This window comes from Alosa sapidissima, chromosome 24 (assembly GCF_018492685.1).
Source record: "Alosa sapidissima isolate fAloSap1 chromosome 24, fAloSap1.pri, whole genome shotgun sequence".
NCBI lineage: Eukaryota > Metazoa > Chordata > Actinopteri > Clupeiformes > Clupeidae > Alosa > Alosa sapidissima.
The window spans coordinates 18,544,575-18,560,796 of NC_055980.1; the positions used below are offsets into that span (position 1 = coordinate 18,544,575).

Sequence of the window (16,222 nt, forward strand, 5' to 3'; positions counted from 1 at the left end):
AACCTTGCTGTAGGACTGAGACACAAACATCATCTACCTGCAGAGAAGAGGAATTCACACCAGTGGAAATTATAGAGGAAAACAATTCTGATTCTGGAGAACATGGCCATTATGACTCCTCTACTACAAGTAAGATGCTTAAATGTTGTACAGTAGCCTCCAGAATTATTTGCACCTTTGGTAAAGTTGACTAAAGAGAGGTATACAACATAATGTTTTAGTGATTTGTTTTGAACTCTCACAATGAAAACAATGAGGAAAAATCCACCCAGTAGTTTAAGGGAAGCAAAATGATTCTGAGGGAAAAATGTCATAAAGAAATATATATATTTTTTTACGAAAACACGTTGCTCACAATTATTGGCTATTTGTATATAGATAGATAGATAGATAGATACTTTATTGATCCCCGAGGGGAAATTCAGGATATATATATATATATATATATATATATATATATATATATATATATATATATATATATATATATATAACAGCTTATATATAAAACCTAACAGAAGCATTTCCTTACTTATTTAAGTTGAAATTAGATAGGAAATCTAATTTATTTAACTTAGACTTAAGTTAACTTACTTTAACTTAATCAGACTGTCTGTAAACTTTCAAAAGTCATGACTTTCTTTTTCACTAAGGATTGAAAATAAAGTGACACAGAGGCTAAATGCTCTTCTCCTTTTTCAACATCAGAAAGACAAGAGAATAGACTAAATTTAAATAAAAAGAAAGTGTGTTAAGTGTTGACATTTTTAAGTCAGGGAATGTCTATAAAATCTACTTAGTTGAAAATGCCTATATTTACAGTTAAAACAATGATTAAGGTTCTAATCAACTGGAAATGTGACAAACATGCTTGCACATTATGGAAGATAGTCACCAAGCCCCCCCCCCCAAAAAAAAAAAAAATATTCAAAAGTGACCTCACTGCTAATAGTCTCCAATACAATTTTTAAAGGAAATATGCCAATCCCTGCCAAGACACTAAAAGTTGGTCATGATTGAATCATTCATCATCCAGATCGAAAAAATGTGGTTTACTGAACACAAAATCAAGCTTTGGCCATTGCCATCTCAGTCCCCTGATCTAAACTCCATAAAAAACAGTGGGGTGAGTCAAAGAGGAGATTGCACAAGTGTGAACCTAGGAATCTGGACGATCTGGGGAGATTTTGTAAAGACGAATGGTCTTAAATCCGTTGCTTTGTATTCTCCATTGTTATGGGGTGTCCTAGGAGAATATTACAAGCTGTTTTATTGGCAAAGGGAGGCTTAAGAAGGTAGGTAAAGCAGTGGTGCCAATAATGGTGAGTGACGTGTTTTCGTTAAAAATATTTATTTCTTCATGAGATTTTACTTTTTATCAAAATAGATTTGCTTCCCTTAAAGGCTGGGGTTGTCCTCATTTTTTCCATTGTGAAATTACAATAAATCACCAACATATTATTTTTTATACCGGTTTTTAGTAAACTTTAGCAGAGGTGCCAATAATTCTGGAGGGTACTGTATTAGGAAAACCTGGAGGGGTTCTTAGTTATTAGCATTGTTCATATTAGATTTTGTGGGAATACTTAAATCATTGCATGCTATTTGCTGTCTGTTGCACTTGTTGTCTCCTGTCCTTGATTTCATGTATCCATGCCCCACTGTTAGCAACCATGCATTTAAAATGTAATATAAAAATAGAAAGACTTATCAAGAAAACAAGCACATTTGCCTGCCAGTGTGTTAAGCACATTTGTTCGGCTAAGATGTCTTAAAATAAGTCAAACTCTTATTAGTTTCAAATTATTTCATGATAAAGCTCTTGGTAAGGTTTTTTTTTTATGTTAAAAACAATACCAGCTTAATGTTTGTATCAATGTTTGATTAATACAAGCAGTTTTTGCAGTGTTTATGCTCCAGTGTACTCCAACATACAATTTCTGTTCCAACATCTGCGCTGTAGTCAAATTCAAAACTGTCCTGTCCCCTACAGACCCCCAGTCTCTGGCCCAGATGAAGAGGCTCTCAGTGGTGCTGGTGGACTGCTGTAGACCACAAGGACCGCGAGGGACGGACATGCAGGAGCAGACCGACGGAGATGATGCAGAACAGCCCGAGACCAGTAAGAAACTAGAAACACACACACACACACACACACACACACACACACACACACACCAGTCCTTGACTGTGTCAATTGGGCGGAACCCAGAGAAAGCTAAGAACTATAGTAATTTACTTGGGAAAATAAAAGCTATGAATTTTTTAAAGTTTTACGGTAGATGCTCTGCAATACACTGTCTATGCTCCAACATTTGCACACTGTACACAAGTATATGATAAACAGCTCCTAAACTGACCCGTTCCCTATAGAGCCAGTGTCGCTGGCCCAGATGAAGAGGCTCTCAGTGGTGCTGGTGGACTGCTGTAGACCACAAGGACAGCGAGACAAGAGCATGCAGACCAATGGAGATGCAGAACAGCCTGAGACCAGTAAGAAACACACAAACACACAAACACACACACTCTCACACACACTGCAAGTAACAATTACCCATATACATTCATAGTTGGTTGATCTGTGGGATTATTGTTGATTAGTTGTTTTGAGTCCGACAGAATCATGGCTGGAAAATTGTTTTTGTGTTGGCGTGTGGAATATGGCTACTTATCGACTGTGAGAATATTAGGTTACTTGAGACGGTCATGTTAGACCGGCTTGCCATATCAACTCTGTTTCGCATTGGTGTCCTGTGGCCAATTCCCTTATTTTCCCAGATCAATGTTGACTGGTTTGGTTGTGATCAGTTTTGATCATGTGATCAATGTGCCTCAGATCTCTTCAGACTGCCGTATACAAAGTTACTGACTGTAGCCTACACACACAGGACAGTCACATCCTGCAATATGGCCGGGACTTACTTTCCAGTACTGAATGGTGAACAATACATGACCCCTCTTATTATAGGGATACTTGCCAAAAGAAAAAAAAGAATCTTAACACAATGTGTCTTAAAGAGAATATGATCATGATAGATAGATAGATAGATAGATAGATACTTTATTGATCCCCAAGGGGAAATTCAAGGTCTCAATAGCATACAGACAACACACACACCATGCACTTACAGCAGAAATGGTAAATATAAGTTAAGAGAGTAAAGTATAATGTAGACATGGTAATATAAAAAACTATGTCAGTGCAAGAATAGGTCGAGGTAATAGGGTTACAGCCATTCAGTATTGTAGCAATTGATGACTCCTCTCTTACAAGTTTGATTCTAAAAATAAATGTCTTAAAACATGGAGGGGTGTGAGGAGTTCTTTATATAATATTTTATGAGAATGTTTAAATCATAGGATGCATTTTACCATCTTTAACACAAGGTCCTCTGCTCTTGACTTCATGTATCTGTGCCTGTGTTGACATTCACATGCCATTTCTAGCTAGACACTTTTACTATAAATCCCTAAATGGAGAAAGATAACATTTTCATTGCTGTAGGAGGAGGAAGAGATATGTTTTAATCATTTTCTTATATTACAGTTGTTGAAAGGATCGCAAATGGGAAGAGTTTCAAGAGGGGGTCAGATCTTAACCCACATCAGACAACACATAGTGGACAAAAGCCATATCGGTGTACTACATGTGGGAAAGGTTTCAAAACCAGCAGAAACCTCACTGTACATCAGAGAATACATACTGGAGAAAGGCCATATCACTGTTCAGAGTGTGGAAGGACTTTCACTCAAGCAGGTAACCTCAAGACACATCTGATGATCCATACTGGACAAAAGCCATATCAGTGTGGGAAGTATTTCAGAGCCCTTCATAGCCTCACTCTCCATCAAAGGACACATACTGGAGTAAGGCCATATCACTGTTCAGATTGTGGAAAGACTTTTACTCATGTAGGTGGTCTCAAGACACATCTGATGATCCATACTGGGGAAAAGCCATATCGGTGTGCTACATGTGGGAAGTATTTCAGATCAAGCTCAGCTCTTACTGTGCATCAGAGAACACATATTGGGGGAAAGCCATATCTGTGTGCGGAGTGTGGAAAGAGTTTTAGATCAAGCTCACAGCTTACTCTCCATCAGAGAATGCATACTGGAGAAAAGCTATATAAGTGTTCAGGGTGTGGAAAGATTTTTAATCATGCAGGTAAACTCAATGTACACCAGAAAATCCATACTGGTGAAAAGTCATATCATTGTGCTACATGTGGGAAGAGTTTCATAACCAACGCTGCTCTTATCCGGCATCTGAGAACACATACTGGAGAAAAGCCATATCAGTGTACAGATTGTGATAAGACTTTTACTTCGGCTAGTTACCTCAAATCACACCAGAAGATCCATACTGGGGTAGAAGAGGAAAAGTCTCATCACTGTTCAGAGTATGGAAAGACTTTTATTCATGCAAGTAACCTCAAGACACATCAGAAAATCCATACTGGGGAAAAGCCATATCACTGTTCAGATTGTGGAAAGACTTTTACTCAGTTAGCTCATCTCAAGAGACACCAGAGAATCCATACTCGATAGTCCTTCAGTAGAACGTCTTTTGTTATTAAATATCATTAAATGATGTGCCATTTGCAGGTACATCAGAGGATCCATTTAGGGGAGAGACCATATCTTTGTTCTCAGTTTGGAAAGACATTTACTCAGGTGTCACCTCTCAAGAGAGACCAGTGGATCAGTCTGATGCTGTCTCTGAGGTGTCTGCACCTGCATGTTAATATTAAAATGTTTGCTGGTCAATTCTTATGTAGATATGAATCTTTCCCTGTACTGTATTGAGATTAGTGCAGTCACTAAATGTACACATTAGGGCTGTAACGATATGCAATTCGAAACCGAAATCACAACACTCATATCCACAAAACTGTGTCGCGGTGTAAAAAGGCAGAACCACGACACACCCTTTCTAGTGTTTCACACAGTGCTTTGCAACTTACCGGCCGCATAAGCACACATCTCCCGCTTTACTTACCGGTAGCCTACGTTGTCCAAAAATAAATAAATATTAATTTCATACCTCTCGTTGCTTTCATTGTAGACTATGTGTTCAACTTTACCAAACAGTAAGTAAGCCCCCTCCCCTTGCCTCGCTCTCTCTCGCGCTCCCTCCCTCTCACTCCCTCCCTCTCCTGGTCAATGAACACGCGCAACTTAAATAAAACATTCACAATCGTGAAAGCAAGGACGCATAGAAGACGACTAGCTAAATTACTATTAAATCCACTTAGCATCATTAGCATGCTGCACATATTTGTTTAAAACTTTTGCATTCAAGTTGACTGTTCATCTCAATACCAACGTTTCCCAAAAGGGTGTCACAAAGAGAACAAGTAGGCCTATTACCTTGAAACTTGAACACGTATGGGGAAACTGAAAAGCAGAGGCGGACAGAGTACACCAGCTTCATTACTTGAGTAAAAGTACAGATACCCTTTGCTAAATTTTACTCAAGTAAAAGTACAACAGTCAGATGTCTACTTAAGTAAAACTACTGAAGTACTTGTTTTTAAGTACATCTTAGGATGATCGCTTCCTTGTTATCCCTGTCAAGGGTGCCATGGTCGTGGGCCCCTCAACAGACACAAGCAAGATGCAATATCCAGTTGAAAGGGTGGGGATAGTGCAATATCAGTATAGACCAGTGTTTCTCAAAGTGTGGTCCGGGGATCACTGGTGGTCCGCAAGCTATCCTAAGTGGTCCGTGAGCAGACGTGGTAAAATATAATATAGATGAGTTGTTTGCAATATTGAACCAACTTGTATGTAAATCCAAACAGTTCTGCAACACTGTCTATGTAAGATATGCCAGTTTAAATCATAAGAGTCCTCTGACACAATAAGCAAGGAGCCAAGACAATAAGCAAGGTGGTTCAGTGAGTAGGCCTATTGTGTAGGCTTATATACTGTTGAAGTAGGTCTAATCTTTTTTTTAGGTGGTCCGTGCGTTTCTTTTTTATTGGTTAAGTGGTCCTTCGTCTGAAAAAGTTTGAGAAACACTGGTATAGACTGAGGTTTAAGATTAAAAATAAATATAGTGCAAGTCAGTTCAGTGAAATGATCATGTATTAATAATACTATTGTAACTGTAAGGTTGAAGTACACATGAGGTAGATGATTAAAACAGTGTTGATTGACTTGTTCAGTGTGAGAACTCAGGGGGGTAGTGGTGAAATAAGGGGTGGGTAAACTATGAATTCTATGATCATGGTAAGGTGGACTGTGCCATGCGGTATCAGATTTGCCAGGTGGTCTGGAGTGGGGGAGGGGTGTGAGTGTTTCCCTCTCAAACCTGCAGCAGAAGGCATTCAGGTCATCAGCAAGGCTGATGTGATGTCTTGAAGTGATGTCTTGAAAACCTCTCCACACTGTCCTGCAGAGTCGTTGGCTGAAAACCAGTTTTCAACTTAGACTGCTCCTTTTAACTGCTCTGATCTCCTTGGTCAATGTGTTTCTGAGTGTTTTGTACAGAGTCCTGTCGCCGTTGCTGTAAGCCTTGCTGGCCTGCGGAGTTGGCTCAGACTTGCAGAGAACCATGGTTTATTGTTATTGAAGATGCGGAAAGTCTTACACTAAACACTTCACAAAAACTACAGTAATGTACTGTAGGATGTCACAGTGTCAGTAAATTCATCCAGGTCACCTGTGGCTTCTTCCAGTCTGTACAGTCAAAACAGTCCTGCAGCTGACCACTACTAAAACAATATACATGGCCAATATTACAAATATACATAGTAGGCTAACTTACTGCGTAATTGCATTATGCATATCATAATGCACCACCACGCGGCCTCATAGACATATCTTGCATAGCCTACTGGTCTACTAACTTAGTTAGATTTAGCCTAGTAACAAAGTCAACAAAGCTGATCATAGTGGTGGTTGCGTCATAACAGCAACAATGGAGTCCCGATCAAGAGCATAATGTCCAGGATATTCAAGGCTAGATTATGCAAGTCAAAAAATTACATTATAGGGCCTACTGCAAATTTTAAATTACTTGTCCAGATTCTTCCTGTGGATCTTAGTGGGCACTGAGGATGCAATAATTTAATTGCTAGTTTTTCATAATTACTATCTAAATTGTGTCATATCAAAATTCACTACTTAAGTAAGTGTGTTATGTAGTTTGTGGAGGACTAGTTCAGACACGTCATATCCATAACACGAAAACGTCACGTCCATAACGCCAGTTTTCCCAACATAATGCATTACAGACATTATGCATAGTTTCAAAAGCTTTTGTGTTCATTCAAGTCTCATTCATGCTACATATATCACAGTTTCGGCAGTTTCCTCAGAAAACCTGAGTTTGAAGAAAACCTGTAATCTCTCATAAAAGTGTATCCATAACGCTGATAAAATGGCATCTTAGGATGTAAATGATTATATGAAATTTGAGGACTTGACAGTATTCAGAGGACAGAGGTTACATTGAAAGTTATGCAAATTAATTCACTGATACTAATCTCGTCCATGCTCTAAGGCATTTTGATTACCAATTGTCCAACTGTCACATCCATAACACTGGAACTGCCCCCAAACTTTATTTTGTTTTGTTTGTTTTATAAAGCAGTATTCTTTCACACAAACATAAGGGTATTTTTTTTTAGGAGGTAACCAGGTGTGCCATGCTGTTGGAGGTTGAATGTGCAAGCAGTTTTTATATCTGTCCATGTGTGTTCACTTCTAGCTCCTATCAATTTGGTAACTATATGGGGCTATTTGAAGTATTTAGAACACAAACATATCGGAGGTGTCAATGTTGAGTTACTCCAGTGTAGATTTTTTGACGTTAATCACTCCTTTAAGTGATTTCTATTGTCTACCCAAAGTAAAGTGCTTGTTTTCGAAGTTATCTGATGGTCAAATCAACCAAAAATATGATATTTTTTGCACCTCCAACTCCAAGTGGTCTGTGATGTAAGTTTGTGTGAAAGAATAGAATAGTCAGTAACTCTGAGAGGGTCATTCACACCAAGAATGACAACAATAACGATAACTAAACACATATTGTTCTCGTTAATACACTGCTCAAAACATTAAGGGAACACTTATAGTTTTCCACAATTGTTAAAACACATTTTTTTTTAAAACCGTCCACCCTTTTCTCCATTCTTAGATAGACAGATATCTATTTTTTTTAGATATCTATTTTTTTTAAAACCTTCCACCCCTTTCTCCATTCTTAGATAGATAGATATATTAAACTACATTCACAGAATGTCTGTCAGTTCTTGCACAATAAAACACTTGCCTCAAGTGTTTACTTGCTCAGAACCAAACAGTGTCAGAGTAGCCTACCGATCCAGTGTGTTCCCTTAATTTTTTGAGCAGTATATGAATTACTACGTTCACACATAAACTATAACGACATGAAGAACGATATCGTTGGGGATCACTTTCAGAGCGATTTTAAGAACTAAAAAGCTATTAGCCAATCAGAACCCATCAAATTTTAGCATTCGTTAACACAAGGAGAGACAATTTGTTTATCGTTGTTCAGTGTGGACGCTTTTATCGTTATGGTTATCGTTATCGTTATCGTTCTTAGTGTGAATGACCCTCTCCACACGCCAGTCCAGTGGTGGCGGTAATGCACAAGTAATAGATGCCAACCGCCAATACATCAAGAAGAAGAAGGTTAAGTAGGGGCAGCGCAAACAGGTAGGCCTATTGTTTGTCAATTTGGACTACGCCAGTGTGGAGTTTTGTCGCACTATATTACCCTCTTTTCTAGGACCAAAGATATCTTTTGGTCATTTTGCATTTTCCCGTTATATTTGGGGATTTCTAATCTGGATGGACAATTGCCAACACAGGAAAGGCTGGTGAAACGCGGTTTTTTTTAAACAGGACCGCCGCCGCCGAGTCCCTTTTGCGTTCCCAGAAGAGCTGCCACTACCTAAAAAGGACATTATATTATTTGCATTGATCGGACATTTAGTTATCTCAGTGTCCTGAATTGTTGAGCGATTTCTTTGTAATTGTTTTGTGGGTTGTTTCGGGGAAATTTGGTTTGAAGGCTCAATTTGACGTGCGCAATTTGTTTTGGGGAATGAATGAATGGAGCGCGCCTAGCTTGTTAACTCACCAGAACAGCGATTATATAAACCTTAACACAAGTGTTTGGATCCTTGTACCTTTATTTGATACAACGTCCTGGGATTATAGCGTGAACGATCCATGTTTACCTTTTGTCATTTAACTCATGTCCACTGCATTGCTTGCCAGCGTAGTATAGCCTAAATGAAATAGCCTCCCCACACCTTTTGATGCGTCTTGTAGCCCTCTCTCTTGGAAGGTATTAGAGAGCGTTTGTAACACCATCAATCAATTCACACCTCATCACACTCCCATTTACCCTCCTTTGTGTACTTTGAGCAGGTTAATCCATGGACGTGCCCACCTGAGTACCATCATACTTGTCTAACCAATAACCTAAATAATCATAATTTGTAATGCAAATACTGTATTCTTGCAGCTGATTGGGTAAAATGGACTCCAGGATGCCAACACTCTGCAGGTGTATCATGTTATCATAAGGACAGACTGTTCTTTGGTTATATACATTTCTTTAAACTGAAGGGAAGATTGAGAAGATTTCTTTGGCACAGCAGAAGTCTGAAATGACAGAACCACTACCAGTGAAGGAGATCAAAGAAGATGAGTTTGACTATTTCCTCCACAAACATATTTTGGCCAGTACATTGGAAGATAAGACTGTATTGGAACCTTGTTGTAGGACTGAGACACAAACATCATCTACCTGCAGAGAAGAGGAATTCACACCAGTGGAAATGATCGAGGAAAACAATTCTGATTCTGGAGATCATGGCCATGATGACTCCTCTACTACAAGTAAGATGCATAAATGTTGTACAGTAGCCTCCAGAATTATTTGCACCTTTGGTAAAGTTGACTAAAAATAGGTATAAAAAATAATGTTTTAGTGATTTGTTTTGAACTCTCACAATGAAAACAATGAGGAAAAATCCACCCAGTAGTTTAAGGGGAGGAAAATTATTCTGAGAAAAAAAACACGTGAAAAACACGTTGCTCACAATTATTGTCTATTTGTATATAACGTCTTTTATACAAAACCTAACAGAATCATTTTCCTTACTTATTTAAGAAATTAGATAGGAAATCTAATTTATTTAACTTAAGTTAATCAGAGACTCTGTAAACTTTCAGAAGTAGTTCATGACTTTCTTTTTCACTAAGGATTGAAAATAAAGTGACCGAGGCTAAATCCTCTAGTCCTTTTTCAACATCAGAAAGACAAGAGAATAGACTAAATTTAAATAAAAATAAAGTGTGTTGACATTTTTAAGTCAGGGAATCCGGGAATGTCTATACAATCTACATTGTTGAAAATGCCTATATTTACAGTTAAAACAATGATTAAGGTTCTAATCAACTGGAAATGTGACACGCATGATTGCACAGTATGGGGATGGCAAGATAGTCACAAATTCCATAAAAAAAGTATCCAAGTCCCCCAAAAATTCTTCAAAAGTGACCTCACTGCTAATAGTCTCCAATACCATTTTCAAAGGAAATCTGCCAATCCCTGCCAAGACACTAAGGCCTAGTCCACACGTACCCATCTCAACACGACTCAACACGTTATTTCATATCCCAGCCCTATAGGTAGCACTGTTTGTTACAGAAATTGACCAGAGCTTTCGCGCTGTGTAGGCCGTACAAACAGACAGAGTAGGCTACAACGAAAATGGCTAGTGCAAGGAAACCAGAATTGTTTGTGTGGACTTATAGTGAACTGTCAACTGTAGTGATGGCGAGGTGAAGCTTCTTGAACCCTTGAAGCTTTCCAGCCAAATGTGTTGAAAAGTGGTTTATTTCTCGAGGCTTCGAATGCACCCTAGGACACCTACTGGTCAATAAAAATACAACACATAAAAATTCCACACACAAGAGCAATACAAAAAGCGCAATTTGGTCTGCAAATGCTTGATACATTCATAAGTACAGATATTGGGGAATACAACCGATTCCCATGTTGAAATATTTCCTCTCTTTGTAGCCTAACAATTAAAGTAGTAGCTATAGGCGATCTGTGAAAATTGAGAAAAGGATTGAACCCAGGTGGCAAGATCCCTAACCTAACGCCTTGCCCAGTGTCCCAAAGAGTGACTTCATTGTAGTGAAATATTTTCTCTTTTTGTAACAAATGAAGTAGAAGGTGATCCGCGAAAATATATAATCTCGAGGAAGGATTGACCCCAGGATGCGCAATTTCTAGTCCAACGCCTTACCCAGTGTCCTATCCTACAATCTGCCTTCTTCCAGAGAAAAAAATCTATATTAAATTGTATGCTGACGTTGGGTAAAATGACACAGAATAGAGCAAAGTGCTTTTGTAACTGAGTATGTTTGAAGAACAGAGGGCAGTGAAAGTGCTTTGGTAACTGGGTAGTATTTTAAATTAACAGAGAGCAGTGAAATATAGGCCTACAACCAACGACCCGCGAGTAGGCTACGTATCCGAGTATGGGTCATCTTAATAGTCAAAGCGTCCTGCCTAAAGTGAACCACAACTCGAAGCAGTGGAGCCAAACGAGGCCTCGAACGTCACGCCTGACGTCAAATTACCAATACAACTCAAGCCTCGATACGGGGCTTTGCTGGGAATGGCTTGACGTTCTCGACACACGCTTCGGAGCCTCGGTATCAACCGTAACATCACTAGTCAACTGTAAAATTAATAAACTTCATTTTTAGTCCGTGATTGACATTAAGGCTAGGCGTAGCCTACCCAAGTTCTAGGCTATTCCGTCGCCACAATATTGCTATTTGTTAGTAACAGTCGATACTTAGGCTTAACATGAGTTCTAAGTGTCTTTGTATGCTCATATCTGACTTCACTAGACTATGAATGCATTTATTTATGTTGTAAGACATGTAAAATAAATGAATGACACCGGCACTACGCACAACAAAATGCAAAAAAACCACCGGGAAAAACGGTGTTCAGTCCACCAAGTCATAAGCTATTGGCGCTGCGCAGCACCAGTTGTGATATTTATCCTACTGAGTGTAATCGTAGGTAATGTCATGTATGAAAAGTTGGTCATGATTGGATCATTCATCATCCAGATCGAAAAAAATGTGGTTTACAAAATCATTGCATGTTATTTGCTGTCTGTTGCACTTGTTGTCTCCTGTCCTTGACTTCATGTATCCATGCCCCGCTGTTAGCAACCATGCATTTGAAATGTAATATAAAAATAGACAGACTTATCAACAAAACGAGCACATTTGCCTGCCAGTGTGTTAAGCACGTTTGGCTAAGATGTCTTAAAATAACTCTTAGTTTCAAATGATTTCATGAGAAAGCTCTTGGTAAGGTTTTTTTATATTAAAAACAATACTAGCTTAATGTTTGTATCAATGTTAGATTAATACAAGCAGTTTTTTCAGTGTTTATGCTCCAACATACAATTTATGTTCCAACATCTGCGCTGTAGTCAAATTCAAAACTGACCTGTCCCCTACAGACCCCCAGTCTCTGGCCCAGATGAAGAGGCTCTCAGTGGTGCTGGTGGACTGCTGTAGACCACAAGGACCGCGAGGGACGGACATGCAGGAGCAGACCGACGGAGATGATTCAGAACAGCCCAAGACCAGTAAGAAACTAGAAACACACACACACACACACACACACACACACACACACACACACTTGGGAAAATAAAGGCTATTTTTTAAAGTTTTACGGTAGATGCCCAGCAATACACTGTCTATGCTCCAACATTTGCACACTGTACACAAGTATATGATAAACAGCTCCTAAACTGACCCGTTCCCTACAGAGCCCGCATCTCTGGCCCAGATGAAGAGGCTATCAGTGGTGCTGGATTGCTGTAGACCACAAGGACAGCGAGACAAGAACATGCAGACCAATGGAGATGCAGAACAGCCTGAGACCAGTAAGAAACACACAAACACACACACACTCTCTCACACACACTGCAAGTAACAATTACCCATATAGGTTCATGGTTGGATGATCTGTTGATCTGTGGGATTATTGTTGGTTAGTTGTTTCGAGCCCGTCAAAATCACGGCTGGAAAATTGTTTTTTTGTGTTGGCGTGTGGAATATGGCTACTTATCGACTGTGAGAATATTAGGTTACTTGAGACGGTCATGTTAGACCGGCTTGCCATATCAACTCTGTTTCGCATTGGTGTCCTGTGGCCAAGTCTCTCTTATTTTCCCAGATCAATGTTGACGGGTTTGGTTGTGATCAGTTTTGATCATGTGATCAATGTGCCTCGGATCTCTTCAGACTGCCGTATACAAAGTTACTGGCTGTAGCCTACACACACAGGACAGTCACATCCTGCAATATGGCCAGGACTTATTTTCCAGTATTGACTGGTGGACAATACATGACCCCTCTTAATAGAATAGAATAGAAACTATAATATAAACAAAATTATAGGTCTACTTGCCAAAAGAAGAAAACTAATCTTAATACAATGTGTCTTAAAGAGAAAATGACCATGATGACTTGCATTAGAAAACATGTAGGGGTGTGATACTTTATTTATCCCCAAGGGGAAATTCAAGGTCTCAGTAGCATACAGACATCACACACAACATGCACTTACAGCAGAAATGGTAAATATAAGTTAAGAGAGTAAAGTATAATGTAGACAAGGTAATATAAAAAACTATGTCAGTGCAAGAATAGGTTGAGGTAATAGGGTTACAGCCATTCAGTATTGTAGCAATTGATGACTCCTCTCTTACAAGTTTGATTCTAAAAATAAATGCCTTAAAACATGGAGGGGTGTGAGGAGTTCTTTATATAATATTTTATGAGAATGTTTAAATCATAGGATGCATTTTACCATCTTTAACAGATGGTCCCTTGCTCTTGACTTCATGTATCTGTGCCTGTGTTGACATTCACATGCCATTTATAGCTAGACACTTTTACTATAAATCCCTAAATGGAGAAAGATAACATTTTCATTGCTGTAGGAGGAGGAAGAGAGATTATATGTTTTAATCATTTTCTTGTATTACAGTTGTTGAAAGGATCGCAAATGGGAAGAGTTTCAAGAGGGGGTCAGATCTTAACCCACATCAAACAACACATAGTGGACAAAAGCCATATCAGTGTTCTACATGTGGGAAGGGTTTCAAAACCAGCAGAAACCTCACTGTACATCAGAGAATACATACTGGAGAAAGGCCATATCACTGTTCAGAGTGTGGAAAGACTTTTGCTCAAGCAGGTAACCTCAAGACACATCTGAGGATCCATACTGGGGAAAAGCCATATCAGTGTACTAGATGTGGAAAGAGTTTCAGAACCAACATAGAGCTCACTTTCCATCAGAGAACACACACTGGAGAAAGGCCATATCAGTGTTCAGTGTGTGATAAGACTTTTGCTCAGTTGTCTAATTTCAAGACACACCAGAAAATCCACACTGGGGACAAGTCTCATCACTGTTCAGATTGTGGAAAGACTTTCACTCAGGTGGGTAATCTCAAGAGACACCAGAGGATGCATACTGGAGAAAAGCCATATCACTGTTTAGTGTGTGGAAAGACTTTTACCAATGCAGGTAGTCTCAAGACACATCTGATGATCCATACTGGGGAAAAGTCATATCGGTGTACTGCATGTGGGAAGAGTTTCAGAACCAACAGAGAGCTCACTGTCCATCAGAGAATACATACTGGAGAAAGGCCATATCAGTGTTCAGAGTGTGATAAGACTTTTGTTCAGTTGTCTACTTTAAAGACACACCAGAAAATCCATACTGGGGCAAAGTCTCATCGCTGTTCAGAGTGTGGAAAAACTTTTACTCTGTTGGATATTCTCAAGGCACACCTGATGACGCATACTGGAGAAAAGCCATATCCCTGTTCAGATTGTGGAAAGACTTTTGCTCGGTCGGGTATTCTCAAGGCACACCAGAGAATCCATACACGGTAGTCCTTCGCTAGAAAGTCTTTTGTAATTAAATATTATTAAATGATGTAATTTCCAGGTACATCAGAGGATCCATTTAGAGGAGAGACCATATCTGTGTTCTCAGTTTGGAAAGACATTCACTCAGGTGTCACCTTTCAAGTGGATCAGTCTGATGCTGTCTCTGAGGTGTCTGCACCTGCATGTTAATATTAAAATTAGGGCTGTCAATCGATTAAAAAAAATAATCTAATTAATTACATACTCTGTAATATATATATTTTTGCTGTGAAAGTATTTAAAATATTTATCATTGAATAATCAACATTAGTGACATTAAAGTTCAAAAACTCTTATTATTTTCACTGTTCAAATAATTGCCATAATAATCTATGATATGACCTAATATGCTGAGGAAATAAATTCAAAAGTGCTTCGGGAATAAGGTTTTTTTCCACATACAAGGCATTTCAGGCCACAGATATAACCTAGGGGACACAATGAAAATTAATTAACACTCCCCTCAATGTCAACACTTATTTCTTTGCATTGATGTGCGACTATAGTTGATGAACTCCGGTGATATGCAAATTCCTTGCTGCAGACATTGCAGAGGACTTTATTTTCAACACTTTATTTTTTATCAACACCATCAGGCCATTTTTTTAAAAGTAAATGTTCCAATCAATGATCCAGGCCGCACGTTTTCTTCTCTCTCCTTCATTTTACTCTCTAATTTTACTGACTAGAACGGCTCGGGGTCAAAGGTCATACGGAATCGATTAATCTGCACTAATTTTTTGAATCAGTTATTTTTTCTCAAATTAATTAATCGAATTTAATCAGTTATTTTGACAGCCCTAATTAAAATGTTTGCTGGTCAATTCTTATGTAGTTATGAATCTTTCCATGCACTGTATTGAGATTAGTGCCGACAATAAAAAACTTTTGAAATGATGCCGTCTTTATTTATTATTTTTGTTTTTTTTAACATTATGTTTATTGGTTTTAACAACACAAAACAAACAACATACAACAACAGACTTTGCTCATTAATTATATGACGACATAGAATGACAAGATAAATTAACATGAGATTGGAAATGAAATACAATAAATAAAGGTCCTATCCAGTTTTACATGAATCCTCTTATTAGTATGGTTTCAATATTTAACCCCATAAAGGACATGAAAGGTTCCCATGTTCTGCGAAAAATTTTATCTTTACCATGCA

At 38.6% G+C, this 16,222-nt stretch overlaps 1 protein-coding gene across 2 annotated transcripts; it reads left to right on the top strand.

Moving 5' to 3' along the window:
* The first annotated feature begins 1,071 nt into the window (after positions 1 to 1,071).
* On the top strand, positions 1,072 to 15,086 carry LOC121700423 (zinc finger protein 501-like). 2 transcript variants are annotated; one of them, XM_042083361.1, is made up of 4 exons: positions 1,072 to 1,126; positions 1,994 to 2,122; positions 2,374 to 2,493; positions 3,548 to 4,551. In XM_042083361.1, the coding sequence occupies exons 2-4, from the start codon at positions 2,014 to 2,016 to the stop codon at positions 4,549 to 4,551; spliced, it is 1,233 nt and encodes a 410-aa protein (XP_041939295.1). In that variant the 5' UTR covers positions 1,072 to 1,126; positions 1,994 to 2,013. The 2 variants fall into 2 exon arrangements, with proteins under 2 accessions (XP_041939295.1, XP_041939294.1); XM_042083360.1 differs by lacking the exons at positions 1,072 to 1,126; positions 1,994 to 2,122; positions 2,374 to 2,493; positions 3,548 to 4,551 and adding exons at positions 8,742 to 9,888; positions 12,552 to 12,680; positions 12,867 to 12,983; positions 14,093 to 15,086.
* The last annotated feature ends 1,136 nt before the right edge of the window (positions 15,087 to 16,222 follow it).

Excerpts from the sequence above, each read along its gene's own strand:
- LOC121700423 (XM_042083360.1), top strand. The coding sequence starts at position 9,657 with ATGACAGAACCACTACCAGTGAAGGAGATCAAAGAAGATGAGTTTGAC. Across the intron at positions 9,889-12,551 it reads TGATGACTCCTCTACTACAA|ACCCCCAGTCTCTGGCCCAG; the intron begins GTAAGATGCATA and ends TGTCCCCTACAG. Across the intron at positions 12,681-12,866 it reads TTCAGAACAGCCCAAGACCA|AGCCCGCATCTCTGGCCCAG; the intron begins GTAAGAAACTAG and ends CGTTCCCTACAG.